At 47.4% G+C, this 21,243-nt stretch overlaps 1 protein-coding gene across 2 annotated transcripts in view; it reads left to right on the top strand.

The window, feature by feature from the left end:
* Positions 1-21,243, top strand: part of HTT (huntingtin) — a 1,924,961-nt gene that overhangs the window by 1,851,261 nt on the left and 52,457 nt on the right. For both annotated transcript variants that reach the window (XM_078678546.1, XM_078678545.1), the window contains 3 exons: positions 14,414-14,627; positions 14,756-14,861; positions 15,979-16,141. In XM_078678546.1, coding sequence (XP_078534672.1) covers positions 14,414-14,627; positions 14,756-14,861; positions 15,979-16,141 — 483 coding nt within the window. The remainder of the gene's footprint in view (positions 1-14,413; positions 14,628-14,755; positions 14,862-15,978; positions 16,142-21,243) is intronic.

Here is a 21,243-nt window from a genome sequence, read left to right as displayed (position 1 = left end):
TTTATTGATGTCATAAGTACACTTTCAAAATTGCTTTATTAACTTTCTAGCTTTCTCAAATTTGCTTGAATATGCACCATTTGCCAACTCTTCTTTCAATTTTCCCTATGATGGTCAGGCTTGCTTGCTCGCCGCAAGGCACTCATTACAAAGTTTTACGCCTCACCACTTTCAAATGTCGCCAGCCACCCACTGGCAAGGAGAGTGTGATACATCGGACCCTCTGGGCATAAGTATCTGTCCTGCAACTACGCTACTTCTTCAGGAAGATCTCCTCTCGCAGAAGTAGAGCAGGATCTTGCACATGAACATGTGTAAATCTGCATCTCCGCTTATGTAGATGGAGTGGCGCAGTTGACTGCTTTTGAGCTTCCTCCTTAAGTTGTGGATGTCATCCTTGCTGCCATGTGTTCGGACAGTGGTTCCAAAGTCTGAGGGCGTCGTCCGATGTCAACTCCGGCACCAACTGGATAAATGCCTTCCAGGCCAGAAACTGAGCCCTATTCTTATGGGCTAGAACTCGGGGAGGATTGGGAGGTATCGCTGGACGGTGAAGGACACCAGCCTTATGACAGCAATATGGACTGGTGTGAGGATTTGGTGGAAGCCAGCTGACTGGACACCTCTCCAGGGACTGGCATGCTTTCCCACCCTACCTTGGCTACGGAGGAGGGAGCCTCATTTGCAGTGGCGGTGAGGAGGGCGGCCGAAGTCTTGGTTCTTAGCCTACCCTCTGTTGCATTCAAGGCAAATGTTTTGACAGAGGTGCTTGAGCCGGGAGGGTCCCCCTGAGAACTTCTCCTCCCATTTAGGCCATTACCAGCATCTTGCTTGGTAGCTAGTTCAAGCCCAGCACAGGGGCTCCTGTTAACAGGACAATTGCCTGCCAACACTGACCTGCTCCAGGGGACTCCATCTTCCTCTCACAGCATTCGACCCCCGAGAGCTTGGTGGTCTTAGCCTCCACTTGCCATGGCGCATTCCCAACCGCATCACCGGATCAGGAATCCAAGAGGCGGGACACCTTAGGGAAGAAGATGCTTTCTTCCACTCGCCTGGCACTGCAGTCCATGAACAACGCAAGCCTTTTAAGGTCGCTATTCACATGCTCTGTAGTTTACGTTTGTGCAGGTGCTTCCAACGGTTCCGCAGAAGACCCTGGCCATACTCTCCCAGGATGCTGCCGATGGTAGGGATGCAGCAAAGTTCACGGTAATATGTGGACTGGACAACACCAGCTCACGGGGCAGAGCGGTTACATCGACAGTGGCCTTATACCACCACGCCTGGTTGAGAATTAACGGCTTTTCAGAGGATGTTCAAGCATTGCTTATGGACATGCCCATTGATGGCTCCCATCTCTTCGGAAACAAGGTGGATTTAGCACTGGAGCGCTTTATGGGCAGAAGGGCTACAGCCAGGTACTTGAGCCCTTCCATGGCTCCTTGTCACCCCCAATCTGCCTTTGCTTCTAAACCCATCGATACTCTTCTAGCCATCGCAACTCATAAGCTTTACAGCCTCTATGCGGCTGAGGATGCAGCACCTACATACCTCTTGGGTCAGGTGGCCAGAGATCAGGCCAGTCCAACACTCCCGCAGTAGACGCAGCCTCCAGACCCTTATAGTCTGCCCTCTTACCATCATGGGCACCCAGTGGGGGGCAGGAACCGCCATCACCTGCCTCACTGGCGGTCAATAACATCAGACCGTTGGGTTTTGGAGATTCTCTGAAGGAGCTACTCCCTTCCCTTCATTCCTACCCCTCCCTACTTGCCACCTACTTATGACAGGCTGATGGAGGACCACCTTTCGCTTCTCCGCCAGAAATTGATGGCTCGCTCGGCCAAGGGAGCCACACAGAGGGTGACGATGCCAGAAGTAGGTTGTGGTTGCTATTCCTGCTACTTCCTGGTGCCCCAAAAGGACAGAGATCTATGTCCTATTCTAGACCTGCGCCTACTCAATTTCTTCCTTATGAAGAAGAACTTCACTCTTTTGTCTGCCCTGGCCCAGGAGACTGGATGGTAGCATTAGGCTTGCAGGCAGGGGTGTAACAAAGGCCTCCTCAGCTCCCGCTGTGCAGGGGGAGCCCCGTATTACCGATGCTGGAGGGATCCCCCTCAGCCCCTACTGGTGTGAGTGTGAGGGGCGCCTTCAGCATATCTTGCAGGATCCCCCTCATGTTTTGTTACACCACTGCTTGCAGGGCGTATACTTTCACATCCTTGTCCTGCCTGCCCACAGTGGTTGCAGCTCATCTGTGGAGATCAAGGGTGCTAGTCCTCACATTTTCTGGACAACTGGCTTTTGAAGGAGGGCTTGCGTCGGGCTGTCTTCTCTCACCTCCAGACTACAGTGGACCTCCTGCACTCGCTGGGGTTCACTATCAATGTGCCAAAGTCATACCTGACTCCGTCTCAGACCCTTGCTTTCATCAGGGCTGTTGTGGAGACAATGGAGGTTTGGGCTTATCCTCCCAAACTGCGAGTCCAGGATATTCAGGCTATGATACCAATGTTTCAGCCTTTAATCTGTATTTTGGTGAGACTAACTCTGAGGCTTCTGGGTCTCATGGCCTCTTGCATCCTGCTGGTGACATGCCTGATGGCATATGCGGGCTCTGCAATAGTACCTGAAGTTCCAGTGAGTGCTGCATCAGAGGAATCTCTCCAACATGGTCCAGATCTCAGAGGGAACTGCTAAAGGCCTGCAGTGGTGGCTAATGAACTGCTATTGGGTCAATGGCAGACCCCTCTCCCTTCCCCAACTAGATCTGACAGTGATGACAGATGTATCATTCCTAGGAATGGGCAGCCATCTTGGAGAGTTGGAGATCAGAGGCCTCTGGTCTCTGGTGAAATCCAGACTTCACATCAATCTGTTGGAGCTCTGTGCGATCCAGCTGGCATTAAAAGCATTTTTACCCTTCATCAAAGGGAGGCTAGTGCAGGTGTTCACAGGAAACACTACCACCATGTGGTTCTGCAACACAAAATGGGATGGGGTGGGGCCGTGGGCCCTTTGTCAAGAGGCGTTGCATCTCTGGACATGGGTGGAAGTTCATGGCATATCGCCGGTTGGTTTAACACCTGGCAGGCTCTCTGAATGTATCAACAAACTCCTTTAAAAAGAGGGTCAGAGGGCAAATTTAACGACCCAAGCTAGATATGTGCCCCAACTATAACAGCAAAAACAACAATTATATCTAGGGGTCAGAAAGCAAAACAACAAAGTAAACTCACTGTGATAACAAGACTTCTGCATGGAAAAACAACACGTGTGTAAGTGTGTAAATTAGAGGTGGAGACCCAGGTCAGCTCCCAAGTGTGAAACCAATAAGTGAGCTAAAGCTCGAGGGCCTGGGTACATTTTTCCCATCAGTAGCCACTCTGTACCGCCCTTGTTGACATCATTTGGTTTCTCCTTGCCCAGGAGGAAAGGGAAAAAGGAAAACAACCTATTGATGTTGTTTTTAGGCTGTTCCAAAAACCTTAGGCGTGATATGATGTCAGTACTAAGTATTGTTATTTAGAATATAAGTGGTGACTAAAAAAAAGCAGTGTGAAAACAGAAAAGTGAAAAAACAATTAAAATTGGATATTACTGAGTAAGTATGAAACTTTATTTTACTTTTCAGTTTTCCAAATCTAAAAGACAAAGTGCAAAACCAGATTTAACAAAATATCTGTGAGCAATGATGGTCGACATGTTTCAGCATTATAATGGTATAGTACCAATGCTTTCTTCAGGACCCGATGTTTACTACTGCTTATTTAAAGTGAAATTAAAATGTCACCTGCAAAATCCAGGTCAGAATAAATCCACCACAGACCGTTAGCTGTGGTGATGGCGCCTCACCCCACCTGGCTGCAGCTCAGGTATAGAGGAGCACCGCTCTATCCGTCGGAGTCTCCAGACTTGCTTCTGTGCTGTCTGGGGAGGCTCTCTGAATGCCAGGGCGGACAAACTGAGTCGACAATGCCTAGCGAACTGCAAATAGCCTCTCCATCCGGAGGTGGTGGAAGGTCTCTTTCAGCAGTGGGGAGTGCCTTGATTAGATCTGTTCACCACCGATGAGAAGGCACAATGTCAGCCGTCTGCTCTCTGGAGTTTCTAAGGCGGGTCTCGTTCAAAGACACTTTTCATCTCGATTAGAGCTCAGGCCTCCTGTAAGCCTTTCCACCCATACCACTCCTGCCCAGAGTTCTCAAGTAGTTCAGGAACGACCGGCCCCAAGTTATCCTTGTAGCTCAGAACTGGGCATGGAGAGTCTGTTATCTCAAGCTGTTGAGCTTGGCAATCGGTCTTCTGACCAGGCTGCCCCTTCGGTAGGATCTTCTGTCGCAGCAACAGGGGAGGGTCCTCCACACGAACCTGTCAACGCTCTGCCTTCTTGCATGGAGATTGAGGGGCAACAATTGATAGCTTTTGGCCTTCCTCCCGAAGTCTGCAATTTTATCTCGGCAGCCAGGCATCCTTCCACCAAGACAGTATACACCTGCTCCTGGGGAAAATTTGTGACATGGTGTACAGAATGATTCCCTTTCTTCCCCCTTTTTCAGGTTCTTCTCTTCATTCTTTCTCTTGCACAGCAGGGCTCTGGACATTCTCAAAGGTTATCTTTCTGCTATTTCAGCTTTTCCGCGGTTGCCTGACCAGTCATTCCTCTTCAAATCCCCTGTGGTAGAAAGATTTATGAATGGTTTGAAACATTTGTTTCCATCTGCTTCTTCCATAATGCCTCAGTGGGACCTCAATCTTATCCTCACTTACCTTATTTGTGCACCTTTTGAGCCTTTTCACAATTGTCCTCTCAGGCTGTTTACCATCAAGATAGCTGTCCTTGTGGCTATAACATTTGCCCAGAGGGTCTGCAAGTTCAGGCTTTTTCATCCAAGCCTCCAAACTTAAACATCTACCCAGAAAAAGCAATGCTTCATACAAGAGCTTCCTTTATACTGAAAGTGATAACTCCTTTTCACATAGGCCAATCCATGACTGCCTACTTTTTACACTCCGCCTCATCCCTCCAAGAAGGAGGAGCAACTTAACCATCTGGACCCAAAAAGAGCATTGTCGTTCTACCTTGACTGCACGCAAGAGTTCAAGGTGGACGACTAACTATTCAAGGATTATTTCGGAGCGAAGAAAGAACGGGCCTTTCAGAAGCGGACCAAATCTCAATGGATCATACTCTGTATAAAGATCTGCTACGCTTTTGCCAAAAAGCAATGCCCTGAGGGTTTGCGTGCTCATTCCACCAGGGCTAAAGCGGAGACTATTGCTTTTTCACACAAAGTTCTGGTCCTGGAATATCTGCCATGGGCACAAAACACAACTACCTGAACAGTCAGGTCCTTCGGATGGGTACTTTGCCCGTTTGGCCCGGCAGGTCTTCCAAATATGAAATTGGTCTGCAGGCGCACCTCTGGGGTCATATTGCTTGGGTATCAATTCAAAAGGTAAGTGATCTGTGGCTACAAGTCTCTCTCAGGTGATCAAGTTACTTACCTTTGGTTACGCCTTATCTGGTAGAGACTCTATTTAGCCTCAAACTCCTTATAGACCCACCCATCCTCCCCACTCTATAAACGGATTGCTAGGGACAGGGCTTTTTCCCTTTCAGGGCCGTAGTTTTCCACAACATTTGTCATTCTTCATGAATGAGTGTTCTTCATGACTCCAAGCTCCTGATGTGGAAAGTTGCCTATATAGACACCACGCACGTCACTTCCGGCACGGATGGCGGCATGCGGAGGCAAATGACGCTATGCGGAGGCAAACGACGCCAGGCAGAGGCGAATGACACCGCGCAGAGGTGAACAATGCCACGCGGAGGTGTATGACACCACCTACTGGTGCACAGGGGTAGTGCTCGAGGAAAAGTTCCAGATCCAGTCTGACACATTGAGATAATGAACATTTGCCTAGCCTTCGTGCTGGTAAGTTTCAATTCTAATAAGGACGCGGAGGCGAGGATTATGCCTTCTTCCTTCGCTTTATTCCCACACAGCAGCAAGAAACAAACAGTAACAAAAACTACATTTCCCATGAACACTTGGGAAAAGCAAAAAGTCCTTCGTCTGTGTCCACACTCTGGCCAGCTCCCATCATGCACTGCTGCTGTTTCCTCTTCCTCTTTCTTCGCGCGAAGCCCATGTCGTTACATTCTCACGCATCCTGTTTGGGACCGTCGTTTCCTGCAAAAGAGGCAGTGTTAGAGTCAGAACCTCACTCAGCAGAATATGTCGCATGGAGAGAAAACAGTGCAAAACATCAACCCTCATAAAAGCAGAAAAACCCATGAATAATTTACTTACATTCCTTACGGGAAGGGTCCAGTTCTTGGAAGTCATTGGGAGGGATAATCCTCGCCTCCGAGTCCTTAATAGAATTGAAACTTACCAGCACGAAGACTAGGCAAATTTTCATTCTATGGCAGGACCGGAGGCTTCGGATTATGCCAGTTCAAAGCTGGTCGACAACTAGCCTTGCCACCTCCAACACAGGTTTAAAATAAAACCTCTTAAAGGTGGAATCTGAGGACCAATCGGCCACTCGCATCAGATCCTCCAATCTTGCCCCTAGGGCGAAAGCTTTAGAGGCCATCGCCCCTCTCGCTGAATGAGCACCAAATTGTTTAGTATCAATCCCCGCCTCCTGCATTACCCAACGCACCCACCTGGCAATTGTTGGGGATGAAACAGCCTTGTACGGTTTACGTAAGGCAATGAGAAGCTGTCTTTCGCCCGGAGGGCGGGTATCATCAGTCATGTCTTCGTAAGCACGGAGGCACTGCACTACACACAGTTTAGGGGAATCTGGAAAAGCCGGATATGAAATAACCCTTGTGTTGGACTTAGTCCACCTACTCACTGTGAAGGACGCTCCGTCCGGGGTAAAACCTCTGGCAGAAATGTCTAGGGCTCGTACGTCCGAAACCCGCCTGCAGGAAACCAGGCACAACAGCATTGCCAATTTGGCAGTCACTTCCTTTTAAAAAAAAAATAATAATTTTCCGATTGTACGGTTCAGTGCGAGAGAAAAGAAAGAAGACCTAGCATAATGAAAAGTGAGAGAAGAGAGAATCGAGGAAGGGAAGATGGTAATCACAGGCAATGACAGTTCTGGTAAACATCCCGTCACATTTTCATTTGGATACCACCATAGGCTACTTGGAATAGATGCATGCCAACTAGCTGTTTCCATCGTGTCAGTATGTCCTGATTGAAGGTTATCCTAATTCCGCGCCCCTTAATGAATTACTCCTGTGCTCCTTTGATCCATTTACCCAGGGATTCCCAGACTATCAACCCAGTTTTTTTGCCACGTTTCCCCTTTTTGGCATAGATCGCCATTTCTAGCTTACACGTTGCCAACAATCTTGCCTGCCATTGTGAAAATGAAGGGGGATTCGAGTCCTTCCAATGCGCGGCTGTACAGATCCGGTATATAGTCATAGCGACAAAGATTAAGGGTCCCCCGACCTGAGTGGTGTAATCCTGACCTAATGGCTTAGTTGAATATTTTGTCCCACTATCACACCCAAAAAAGTCTGTATTTGGTTTATCAGTGGTGCAAGATTTGGGCAGGTGGCAAACATGTGGATCTGGTTTGCAGCAAACACCCGACATCTAGGACAGAGGGTTCCATTGCCGGTTCCCCACTGCGCTATTATGTCTGGTGTAATATATAGGAAAACCCCTGTTTTATAAAACTGAGCCTGTAGCTTCGTGGATAGTAAATATTTATGGGCGGATTTCAGGGCCCTGCTAAAAAGATTTTGGTCAGTGTTTAACTTGGTTTGCCATTTCGTTTCAATCTTTGCCAGATCGTCGGGCATTTTATCGTTCAGGGTAGTATAGATCGCCCCAATCCGTAAAGGATTTACTCCCTGGATTTTATCCAGCATTTGAATTTTATCAAAGCCCAGTAGGCCACCAGTTTTATGATCCAAGAAGTTTTTTACTGCCATATAATGGAAGACCTGATTTCCCTCCAGCGAAAATTGATTTTTAAGCTCCGAGAAGGGCCGGATCCCATTCGGGGTTACCAGATCTCCTAGTTTCACCACCCCCGCATTAAACCATTTCTGAAAGTGTGCGTTATCAAATAATGCAGGTAGTATTGGATTATTCTTGGTCGGGGTGTAGTAATTTAATCTACCTAGGCCAAGGAGTTTCCGCAAATTCGAAAAAACACGATACGCATTTATTAAGGACTTAAACCGGACACGCTTGTAGTCGCTGTATTCAAGCTGTCTCCAGAGGCGGCCCTTGCTGTCTTTGCCTAGTAAGACTTTGTAAGGGGATGGTAATCCTACCTGGTCTTGGTCCCTATCCTCAAAGAGTAAAAAAGAGCTATACTGCAACCATGTAGCCCAGCAATATAATTTAAGATTTGGCAGCGCCCATCCTCCTCTCTCTTTAGGTAGCGAAAGCAGTTTATATGACCTTCTTGTGTTTGAATAAGCCCAAATAAATTGACAAAAGATTTGTTCAAATAAATGGAGTATTTTACTATTAAATTCCAATGGGATCGTTCTAAAAAAGTACAGGAGCTTCGGGAAATATGTCATTTTTACTACATTGCACCGCCCTACAATGGTCAAATGTAGGTTGTTAATTTTTTTAAGTGCCTTCTTAGTATCTATAGACAAAGGAATCAGATTATCCTCCACTATTGCGTCAATGTTGGCCCCGATGGTTACCCCCAAATATTTAGCTTTCGTGGTGACTCGACTATCTGCCCAGGTTATACTATCATTCAGAATAATCTGTGTTTTATTTCTGTTTAGGGCGTACCCTGAGAGTTTTCCAAACTCCTGGGCCTCCCACTCCAAAGCTTTTATGGCTTTTTTGGGGTCAGGAGTTATAATGGCCAAGTCATCTGCATATGCCATAATTTTGGTACTTATGCCATGTCTAACGTCTGCTGGGATTTCAAGATTCTGTTCTATTCTTGTGATAAGTGGGTTTATAAAGAGAGCGAACAGCAGAGGGGAGCATGAGCATCCCTGCCTGGTTCCGCGAGAAATTTCTATAGACTCGGTTAACTTCCCGTTCACCATGATTTTGGCTCTTGAATTTTTGTACAGTGCCTGGATTGCCTGTAACATGGTGGGGCCGAATCCAGCCCGTAGGCAGTCACTTCCTTGCGAGTAAGAAACCTATTCGGCTGCCAAGAAAGAAAGAGGTTCAAAACTCTGTTCACGTCCCAGAGGACCGAGTAGCGTGGCTCCGGGGGCAGCGAGAGGCAGATCCCTCTCAGGAGCCTGCACACCAAGGGGTGCTCCCCCACCGGGGAACCCTGCACTACCGCATGACCAGCCGAGATTGCGGAACAGAAGGTGTTGATTGACCGATAGGCCAGTCTCTCCTCCGCCAAACTCGCCAAAAAATTAAGTACGTGGACTACATCTACCCCCACGGGATCCGAACCCCGTCGCACACACCGACGACGCCATCTATGCCAGGCTGACCTGTATTTCCTCGTTGTGCTATCTGCCCATGCCTTGGAGAGCAGGTTTTCAGCCTTTCCCAAAAGGCCTGGGAGCGACCAGCGACGCCGGAGATCCTCCAGGCCATCCGCCCCAGCGGACCCTCCTGGACCAACCGGTGGGGACCTCCACCATGGCGTGATCAACACTACTTCCGCCAACTGACGCCGCAGCAACGCCGATACTCTCCTTATCATGGAAAATGGGGGAAACGCATACCCCTGCTCGCTTGACCAATCCTGGAGGAAGGCATCCGTCGCTTCCACCAATGGATCCGGGCGCCAACTGAGGAACCTCGGGAGTTGGTCTAGGAGCGACGCGAACAGATCCACTGAGAAGGGACTCCACATCTCCTACAGCAAGGACAACACCTGAGGGTCCAGCTTCCACACGCTGGCATCCAGAAGGTGCCGGGAGTGCTAATCGGCCACCTCGCTCTGCCGACCCGGCAGATACTCCGCTGTGACTGATACCTAATGGTCCAGGCAAAAGTGCCAGAAATTTCTCGCAAGGTCTGCCAGCATCTTGGATCTGGTACCCCCCAGATGGTTGATATACTGGACCGCCGAGACGTTGTCCATCCTGAGGAGGACACACGACTGCACCCTGTCCTTCGTCCAGCACTGAACAGCAAAGGACCCTGCTGGCAACTCCAAGCAGTGGATGTGTAACGACTGCTCGTGAATGGACCAGGTGCCACCTGTGGAAAACCCCCCACACCTGGCCCCCCCAGCCAGAGCGACTGGTGTCCGACTCGATAACTAAGTCCGGGGCTGAAGCGAAAATTGCACGGCCATTCCAGGCCTCCATGTGCATGAACCACCACTGCATTTCGTCTCTTACCTCTTCTGACAACAGAATCAGTTGAGAATACGTTAGGCCCTTCCTGAGGTGATACGCCTTCAGACGTTGCATGGACGGATAATGAAGGGGCCCTGGGAATATGGCTTGAATTGAACATGAAAGGAGACCTACCAATCGCGTCAACTGGCGGAGAGATATCTGAGGTTTCGCTAAAGTCTGTCGTAGTTCGTGGCTGATCTTTGTCATCTTCCTGGCGGGAAGACTCAGGGTGGAAGACACTGAGTCTATGCTGAACCCCAAAAAGGTTGCACGTTGGATGGGAACCGAAAGGGACTTCTTGTCGTTGATAACGAAACCCAGCCCCTGAAGGAGGTTGACTGCAATTTGCAAATAGGACGACAGCTGCTTGGGACACTGGTCCATGAACAGCATATCGTCCAGGTACAATGATCATCCTCATACCCAGCGCTCGCAAAAACTCCTCTACCGGCCGAAGAACCTTTGTGAAGCATCACGGAGCGGAGGAGAGCCTGAAAGGGAGTGTAGTGAATTCGTAAACCTGACCGTCCCACCTGAATTGGAGGAAACGCCGATGAGGTTGGAAAACCGGCACCGTCAGGTACGCGTCCTTTAGGTCGAGTCTGACCATCTAATTGGATGGACGCAACACATCTCGCAGGAGGTGAATACCCTCCATTTTGAAATGGCGGTATACCAGCCACTCGTTGAATTCTTTTAAGTTGATGACTGGCCGCCGGCCACCGTTGACCTTGTCGACCAAAAAGAGATTGCTGAGAAAACCCCCAGGGTGTTCTCGAGCGCAACAAACCGCCCCTTTTTGAACGAGGGCGAAAACCTCTTCGGGCACCAAGACTGCATCTCGCTGCGAGAAAGTAATGGGGCGGGGGCGATACAGCTGACAGGGACGGCCATGAAATTCCAGCTGGAAGCCCGGGACCATCTGCAGCACCCAAGCATCGATTGTAAGTGAAACCCAAGCCGAGAAGAACTGCGCCAAGCGCCCCCCTACCCGCAAGCCTGCTGAGGGCAGCACACTCACCTCTTCCAGCTCCCTGCTGCTGTCCTCTTTGGCCTCCTCGGCCACGGAACCTTTGTCCTATCGTCTGGTAGAAATTATTGTAGCGGGCGTTGTCCTGGAACTGCCCGCGGCCGGAGCCTTGCCCCCGATCGGATCTGCTGCCACGGCCGAACGAGAGGCCCCTGCCACGTCCGGCCCTTTCAAAAACCCGTGTGGCAAAGACCTTTTTAATGTTGGACTGTGCCCTGTCCAGGGAAGTGAATGTTCCCACAGACTTGCCTAATTCCTTGACGGAAGGGTCCCCGAACAGGCCCCCTTGCGCCACTGCACCGGCCTCTGACGAGGCAAGGTCACCCAGCTTATGGTCGATCTTAATAAGGAGCGACCTCCGCCTTTCCGTTTAGAGGGCGCAGTTGGCATTCCCGAGGAACACAATGGCCTGCTGCGCCCAATTGGAGAGAACCTCCGGGGAGATAAGGTCCCCTGACACCTTGGCCATATCCAGAATTTTGGTCATAAGCCCTACCGCGTCCAGAAGCTTGTCTTGGCAGTTACGCCACTAGCGGTCTATACCCTTCCTAGGGTCCATCACAAATTTTGCTAAGAATGTTGCTATTTTCTGGTCAATATCAGGAGTCCACGCCACCTTCCCTTCTAAGGTGGGGCGGGGCCAATCCGCCCTATGGCGGCTGCGAGCGTCCTTATCCACCGGTTTACGTAGACGGCTCGCCACATAGTGGGCCACTTTATCCCCAGGCACCCAGTCTGAAGACCGAGGGTGGACGAGATCGTCCGGGTCCAACATGTCCGAGGCAGGTGTCTAGGTAGGAAGCTAGGACCTAGAGGAGCATGCTTCCTCATCTGTGTCCGGGGAATCCCCATCATCCCGTGGCTCCGGGGATGCGGTCCGATGGGTTGGTGGAAAGTTATCATCCGGGGGCAAAGGGACTGGTTGGGGAACCTCCTGTGCCAAAAATGTGCTTTTAACACGCGCAAAAGCCTCCGTGTCTACCCCCTCGGTGCAAGGCTTCTTACTGGGGCAGGGGGAGGGAGAGGGCGCAGGGGCTGGGGCCTGTGTGGGAATGAGAGCTGCTAGCTTCGCATAGACTTCGTCCTACCGTGCAGAAAGACGCTGCTCTAGGGGAATCCTGGCCTGATCCATGGCCTTTTAAATAGTCGTCCACTGCCTGATAAAAGTCAACATCCCAGGGGACGTAGTTAAGAGGGTCCTCCTCTGGGTACTGTCCCTGCTCCCCCTGCATTATAAGGTAAGTTAGGCTCCGCAGGCACACAGGAGCTGTAGGCAGCAGAAATTAAGGGAACCCTCACGGGCACCAATTCAAGCTGGGAGGGGGCCCAGACAAACGTTGGTGGCGCGCAGGCACACAATTGAAGGGACTAGCCCTGGGGACGCTTCAGCCCTCACTATCACAGGGCACCACCAGGGAAAGCACCCCACCGCACCTCAAAGACAGGTGCAAATTGCGACCCCGCAGGGTGTCCAAATACACAATATACAGACCTACCAGGGCGTTTAGGGCAATAAAAACGGGGGAAAAAACGACCCCTCAGGGTGTCTGACCGGGTGGCAGGACAGGCTCTCTGTGGGCAGCGTGCGAAAAACGCTGTGAGAAATGCCTCACACTAGCGCTGACCACTGAGAGGAGGGCTCGCCCCCTAGCGGTGGGAGGACCACACCGCACTGTCAACTGGGCTCAAAATCGCCAAAGCGTACCGCGATTAACAGGGGGAATCTGTAATACAGAAATATGCAAGCGCTTAACCTATAAAAAATAAACGCTACCTTAATAACCCCCAAAACCCATGAGAGAAGAGAAAAAAAACACTTATCTTGCTGCTGAGCAGCGAATAAAAAAGGAAGAGGAAACAGCAGCAGTGCATGATGTGAGCTGGCCAGAGTGTGGACACAGACGAAGGACTCCCGATAAGACTTTTTGCTTTCCCAAGTGTTCATGGGAAATTTAGTTTGTGTTACTGTTTGTTTCTTGCTGCTGTGTAGGAATAAAGCGAAGGAAGAAGGCATAATCCGAAGCCTCCGGTCCTGCCATTGAATTCGAAAGGTAAGGAATCTGCAGCTAGATGGAGTCTGTACCAGATAAGGCATTACCGAAAGTAAGTAACTTGTTCGCCATGAGTTTACATATATATTTCCAACTAAAGCCTTTGTAATGCCACAGTGGGATCTCAATTTGCACTCCTTCGAACCAATGCACAGATATCCACTACATATCTTGACTCTGAAGGTTATGTTCCTGGTTGAAGTAACTTCAGCTCACCTAGTAAGTGAAATCTAAACTCTCTTGATGCAGCCTCCTTACACCACTTGTTTTCTGGATAAAGTGGTGTTGAGGTTCAAGGCTGTCGTTTTGCCAAAGGTTGTGTCCACTTTCATGCTGGACAATCCATCACTTTCCCAACATTATTTGCTCTGCCTCAACCCTCTAAACAGGAGATACTCCATCGAATGGACCCCAGAAGCGTTTTGAGCTTCTTAATCGGTCGCAATAAAGACCATAGGATGGAAGGTCAGCTATTTTGTGTGGTACTGCATCCATCCCAGATGGACAGGTGGGTCCACATAAGACGAATGCAGATGAAATAAATATAATTGAACTAATATACATACGCAGTGATTATTCTAAAGATCTGATATGGAACATACATTCATGGAAGTATATTAGACAATCATGTTTTCCTCTATCTATGCTTTGACTCAGCGCTTGACTAGTGATTCCCATAACTAGCAGAAACCTACTTTCTTTTTTCTTTTAAACATATGCTAGCCTAACCATTCTTTCCCACTGCCTCCTGGATCATCAGATATCCAGGATATGCACCAACATTTCCGTTATCTTTCCATTAATAGTCTACTTTGCTTTTTGGGATTGATGAAAAGAACTGACAATAATACTTTCCATATAGGTTGCCAACATGAGTAAATAGTGGCCATCCGTGCATTCCGTAGTTCTTCTCCTTCCTGTACTAAGAATATCTTAATATTATTACAACGTGTCATGTATTATTGTTATTTCCTCTTCTTGTTGTAGATGTGCGGAGTGATGATTTCTGGTAGCGAAGAAGCTACTCCGTCGATTATTTACCACTGTGTCCTGAGAGGTTTGGAACGTCTACTCCTCTCCGAGCAGCTATCTCGACTCGATGGAGAAGCTCTGGTGAAGCTCAGTGTCGACAGAGTTAACATGCACAGTCCTCATAGAGCAATGGCAGCCCTTGGATTAATGATGACTTGCATGTATACAGGTAAGAAGCGATCGTTCAGCACATGCTTTAAATATTAAGTTGGCTTTCAACTACATTAAAGCCCTATTGCTTCAGGTCCTTTCAATATGTGCTTTGACTCAGCTACTAAATATTTTTTATATTTTTAGGGAAAGAGAAAATAAGTCCAGGACGTATAACAGACCCTAGTCCCACAGCGCCAGACAGCGAATTGGTCATTGTAGCCATGGAGCGCGTGTCTGTTCTTTTTGATAGGTAGGTGTGATTTAATGTATTATTTGTGAAGTGAATTGATCCTTCATATTACTGATCTTCACAGTAATAAAGGGGTTTCTTTCTGACTTAACTTATTCATTTGTTTTCTACAGTTGTCAAATATTCAAATTACTTTTTTTTGGAGATACTAAATAGTTCTACTGAAGCCAATGAGGTCAGGTTGGTTAAACCATCCGCACTTCCAAAGCACTAGACATAGCTTGTGGTGTTGAGGTTAACCACTACTAGTTTACTTACTATCTCCACACTAAAAAAGAGTGAAATTATGTAGGAAAGCTTTGTGGTTTTGTAGAAAAGTGTTTCTCTGCACTTTTAGTTGTACACATGGGGGTGGGTTAATTGTTCCTGCTCCAAACACTTTCTGGAAAATACCTCTCTAATTAGATTGCACTGCAGTGGCAATATTCTTAATTCAACTGAGGACCCAATCGACAATAGTTCACTAATGGTAGGTGTTAAACTTTTCACCTGTGCTCCAGCGCTCACTGCATCATTTAAATGTTTATTTTGAAGAAAGGTTTGTTCAGGAACATGTACTTCATAGTTCTATAATTTGTAGATCAGTGAATTGATAAAGTAACTAACTCATTTACTATTTCATTTTCTTATTTTTTTTCTTTTGTTTTTAAATATCTTTTATTGGCATTTGTTATTTTACAAAACAAACATTCCATATACAGTCATGCATGTGGTAAACCTTTTACAATAGGTATCTCTGGGTTTAGCAGTGGAAATCATAAGCATTGAAGGTAGATACCATGTCATATGATCGTCTCTACTTTAGAAGTCTGAAGCTTATAGGGTATACCATAACATCTTGTAGTGTCTCTAATTATACAGTTGCCTCTACCATAGTACAAAGGGAAAGATAGTTGAGACATCAAACAGTAAGGAAAACCCAGCAGTTCCATTCGTATGGGCTCGTGGCCATGTGGGAGTAGCAGTATAACCTCTCCAGACTTCCAGAGAGCGCTATACCATTAATCCCTCAATTCTCAATTGCATCTGGTATACAAAAAAAAGGGAACAAAAATACAGTCTGATTGCGGAGGATAACTAACGCCAAAGTATTATTTTTCTTTCTTTTCATGCACAGGATTCGAAAAGGCTACCCCTCAGAAGCTCGAGTAGTGGCGCGGATCCTTCCTCAGTTCCTAGATGATTTCTTTCCTCCACAAGATGTAATGAACAAAGTTATCGGAGAATTTTTATCCAACCAGCAGCCTTATCCACAATTCATGGCAACTGTTGTATACAAGGTAGGTTGCTTTGGTTATTTTCAACAGATGCTAATACATTGATGTTCATAGCCAATGGCCCATTTGTTTGACTATCTTTCATGACTGACATAAAACATTTTACGTTTCCTGGGTCATGGCTCAATGGAAAGAAAACAAAAAGAGAAATCTGCGTAGTTTCATTAAGTGCTTTTTCACTCCACCCTTTTGGTACTCCTGGAACATTGGAGCACTTCTGAACACCACTCATTGCTGACCTCATGTTAAGAGTTTGAAGCCAAGGAGGTGTACAGCTCCACTGATGGCTCGCCGCAGAATAAACTCTCTGCCATACAAATCCCTGTTCCTTTTCCCCTTTTTTCTCTCATAACAGCAATGTATAATCCATAATGTGCTTACTTTGACTGTTTCAGAGAAATAGTGTTTGTGATTTGATAGGAATTCAAGTTGACCTTCCACAATATTCTTTGCCGCTTACTAAAAAACATTTAGGGAAGTGTCACTTATATATGTATGTATGTATTTATTTATTTATTACGTTTTTTATAGCGCAAACATGACCCGGATGGGTATCAGAGCTCTTTACACTTTGGAAGGGATGGTAATAATAAAGGAAACAACCAGCGTCATTTAAGAATGCAGGCAAGAACAATGACAAAGGGGGTAATAAAGAACATCACATTTAGCTAATACCATAGCGTTCTGAGAGAAGAACAAAGATTACTTAAGAGTATAGCAGACGACTCTTAGCTTCACAGGTGTTAGACCAATGAAGTAAGTAATCAGGGGGCGTTATAGATTATATGTTGGCCAATAAAGAAGCTTTAAATAACATCATAAGCATCTCGGTTCAGCCAATACACCTATCAGACTATGCTCCCTTAATAATTGTTTATGCCATCAGTGGGAAGCCTGTACATCCTAGATGGACATTGAATAGAGCAATGAGATAGAGGGATTATGCAATCTATTAGTAGATCCTCCTTAGAATTCTTCTCTATTAACTTGGGATCAACCTCTATTGATCAGGTATGGGATGCCTATAAGGCCAACTGGAGAGGCCATTTACACGCCCTAATAAGCTAAACAAATCGACAAAAAGCCCAAGAATACAAGCACTAGAGGGGAAGATAGCTGTCCTGGAGGCAGAAAGGAGTACGCTTATTGTAGGAGACCAGGGGGAATTCGAGGTAGTTGATAAAAAGTTGGAGAAGGCCAGCCAAACATTTAGATTACTTTTGGACCAAAAATGCAAAGCACAGTGGCAAACTAGGAATATGGAAAACTTCGAATATGGAGAAAAGGCAGGGGCACTCCTGGCCTGGAAGGCTAGGCTATATAGAGCTAAGAATGATGTCCACGAATTAATTATAGATAACAGTGGCAATAAATCAACCAACCAGGAAGATATACAAAAATACTATTACTTTTTTCGGATCTATATAAAGAAGACCTTGAACCTACTCAGGCTCTGATATCTTCCTGGCTAGCAAATAAGTCCTTGCCTACTCTTACGGAGGCCTCTAGAGAGGCTCTAGATGCCCCTATGACGACAGAGGAGATCAGGAACCAAATAAAACGAGCTAAAAACAAAAAAGCCGCTGGCCTTGATGCCCTCCCCAACGAAATATATAAATTACTACAGGAAGATATCCTACCGGTGCTTCTTATGCTTTTTAATTCAATTTATAGCTCCAACAGGGTGATGCCAAGATCTTGGAGCGAGGCCACGCTAGTGTTAATTTTAAAACCTGGGAAGAATCCCCTGGCCGCCGACTCTTATCGTCCAATCTCCCTGCTGAATGTCGACTATAAGATCTTCATGGGCATTTTAGCAGGGAGATTGGCGAAATTGGAATTGAATTTAAACCATTCGGATCAGAAGGGCTTTATGCCGGGAAGGGTGATCCAAGAACAAACCCTGGGACTCCACCCTGCCTGAAAGACAGCCTGGCGACACCTATCAAAAATGCATGGACGGTTAGATGGTCAAATTTGGTTGATTCAGAGGGCATTCTTCCCTGGGAATTTTTACAAGCTAAGATAGGCCCCCAGTTTTCAAGATTTAAATATCTTCAACTAAAATCATGGCATGAGTCAGAAGTAGGGGACATCTCCGGGAATTGGGAATTAGAGCAGTTGTTGCAAGACCCGAGCCCAGGAGGAAAGAGATAGCTCTCTGGTACGCACAAATTTAAGAAGCGGAGGAAGTTAAGATTCCCTCCCCAACATCAATCTGTAATTCAACGCTACTCGCCCCGAACATTGAGCAATCATTTGAAACATCATTGAAGACCTTATACAAATATGTAAAACCCGCCGCCCTGAAGAAAAACCATTTTTTCGTAATAAATAGGTTATATTATACGCCAGCCAGAATTGCAAAATTCGCCCCAAACCCGCCACCAAGTTGTCCCAGATGTGCTCAAATCCATGCCAATGACATGCATATTTTTTCCAATGCTCAGAACTAGATATTTTTTGGAACGGTGTGGGAGACGTTTTATCATCTATTTTTGACATGGATATGGAAGTTGACTTACTCCTAGTCTTCTTTGGGACGAACGATATAATCGAGGGGGTGTGCTCACATAAGCAAAAAGATCTCCTATTATATTTAATACTTCTAGCAAGGAGAGAGAGATCTGTATTAAGTGGAAATCTCCCACCCCCCCAGGCAGGGAAGTCTGGCTAAAAGCCGTAATTAACATGTCAAGATTAGAACAAGAAACTGGGGATGACGGCCCTCCTAATATCTGGCAACCTTTTACAAGATGGGCAAGTCATAGGCACCTGAATAAATAATTAAAGTCCTAAAAATTAAAATGGTTCCCGACATCATGGTCCAATGATTACACCAGTCCTCAATCACGTGATGAAGGCCAAGGGGCCTAGACGGAAACAGTGAGCCAAGTGGCCCCCCAGAAGCGAAGAGAGAAATAATTTGGCTTGTTAAATCTGTGAAAGTCTTGGTGAGATGAGGACAAAAAAAAAGTAATCAGGGGGCATTGAGAAAAACAGACGAGCCATGACAATTTAAGGCAAGAACTTGATCATTAGGATTATTTTCACTTCCTGTTTGAAAGAAGCCGTGGAGGAGATTCTGCGGACAAAGGGTGGGGGAGAGTTCCAGATCTCCCGGGCCGATACTGAGAAAGCTCTGTGCCTCATTCTCTCTTTGCAAAAAATCTGTGGTTTCTAGAGGAAAGAGTTTGCACTTCTTGATGGTCTACCCCCTCCAGATAATTCTAGCTTTTGTGTCAGGTAACCGGGGTTTTGAAATGGATGGCTTTGTGAGTCAAGCAGGCAATCTTTATCTGTATCTATATTCTTGCTTCGTAGGACAACCAATTTAGAGATCTTACGGCTGGGTATATGTGAGCATTTCTTTTTGTGCCTATAATCAATCTGGCAGTGGCCTTCAAGGAAGCCCATAGTGGGGCCAAGGTATATTTGGGGAGGCCAAAGAGCGTAGCACTGCCAAAGTCCAGCTTCGGCAAAACAAGCACTTGAACCACCTGCTTGAAGTTATCTTGTGGAAGGAATGATTTGCGATTTCTAAATTTCCTCATCTGGTGGTTAGCACCCTTGCACACCTTACTAATATGATTCTTCATGTTCAAGTGTATGTCCAGGGTGATTCCGAGAGATTTAGCTGAATCAATAATGTGAGGAGAGCAGTTGAAGGTAGTGAGGTGTTTCATCCAGAGGTCTATCTTGGGGGTGTGATAAGAAGGAGATGTGAGAAGGAATTCTGTTTCGGAGGAGTTAAGTAGGAGGTGGTTCTCAGTAGGCAGTTTCGAGTATTCGTCAGGGTAGAGTTGAGTGAAGTGAAGTCTTCAGAGGAAGTGATTTTCAGGTAAAGTTGCGTGTCATCTGCATACATATGAAAAAGAATGTTCGTGTACTTTAGTACATTTGCTAACGGTTCCAAGAATATGTTAAAGAGTTTGGGAGATAAGCAAGACCCTTGGGGGACCCCCCTGGAGACTGTATTGGGCTGGGATAGGGATTGATTCACCTTTGACTCTTTAAGATCTGTTGTGAAGGAAGGACGAAATGCATTGCAATACCAGTCCAGAAAGGCCCACCCTGTGCTCAAGAATGAATAAGAGGTTGTCGTGGTTAACAGAGTAGAACACAGAAGAAAGGTCAAGGAGGATGTGAAAGAGACACATTAGTGATGGAGTCCTTACCTTAGAATTACCCCAGGCATCAGACTGGATCCGGAAAGTTTTCGGCAGCAGTACCCCTGCTCGTCATAAGGCCGCACCGTGCGGCTCCGCGTCCATCGTAGGCATCGTGATCACCGGGATGACGTCGCAGCAGCTACTTAGACGCCGCCTTCGCGCGCTGATGTCAGTTCTTTCTTTTTCCGTGTCAGCAAGTGCAGACCCGGAGAGAGCCGTATCCCCAGTCAATTTTTGACCGAGTTTGTTGGGACTTATGTCTCTGTCTTTTTTTAATCTAACGACTCCTGGTGCTGTAGGGAGGCTTGGTTTAAAATCTTGTGAAGTTTGTCCCCGCATGATGTCGGTGACGGACCCGCACCGTGAGTGTATCTACTGCCTGGGGCGTGACCACTACCCCACGTCGTGCCCCTGACTGCCAGGCCATGGCTCCGAAAACTTTGCGCGAGCGGTCCCGAAAGCTACGTGAGGCCCGGGAGTCGCCACCATCGTTTGACAAAGTCTTCGCAATCGGGGCCCGGTAAAACGAAGCACAAGAAGTCGAAGAAGCGCCGTCGCTCTTCACCTTCCCCTAGCCTGTCGCGTGACATGGCTGAGGGTGCAGGTGGTGCCCCCCCCCCCTTTTGGCCTACGCAGTTGCCGAAGGCCTACCCGCCTTTCCCGGGTCCGTCTGCGACTCCGGCCCAGCTGCAGGACTTTCTGTCAGCCATGGCTCGCCTATTTGGCCCGTTGGGCCCTCGGGCCCCGATGGTACAACTGGGGGTCCTCGCCTCTCTTCATTGATGGCTCCGGACCCGGCGTCGTCGACCCTCTCGGAGCCGAATGCGAGTTAGACCTGGACTAGACAGAGGATTTGGAGGACGCAGGTGGACTGAATTTTTCTCCTGAACCTGGCGCACTGTCTCCTTCTATCGTGGCTACGGAGGAGGGTGA

The sequence above is a fragment of the Lissotriton helveticus genome, chromosome 2_2 (genome assembly GCF_964261635.1).
Source record: "Lissotriton helveticus chromosome 2_2, aLisHel1.1, whole genome shotgun sequence".
Lineage (NCBI taxonomy): Eukaryota > Metazoa > Chordata > Amphibia > Caudata > Salamandridae > Lissotriton > Lissotriton helveticus.
The sequence above is the reverse complement of the archived record's forward strand: the minus strand, read 5'-3'. Positions and strand labels throughout refer to the sequence as shown.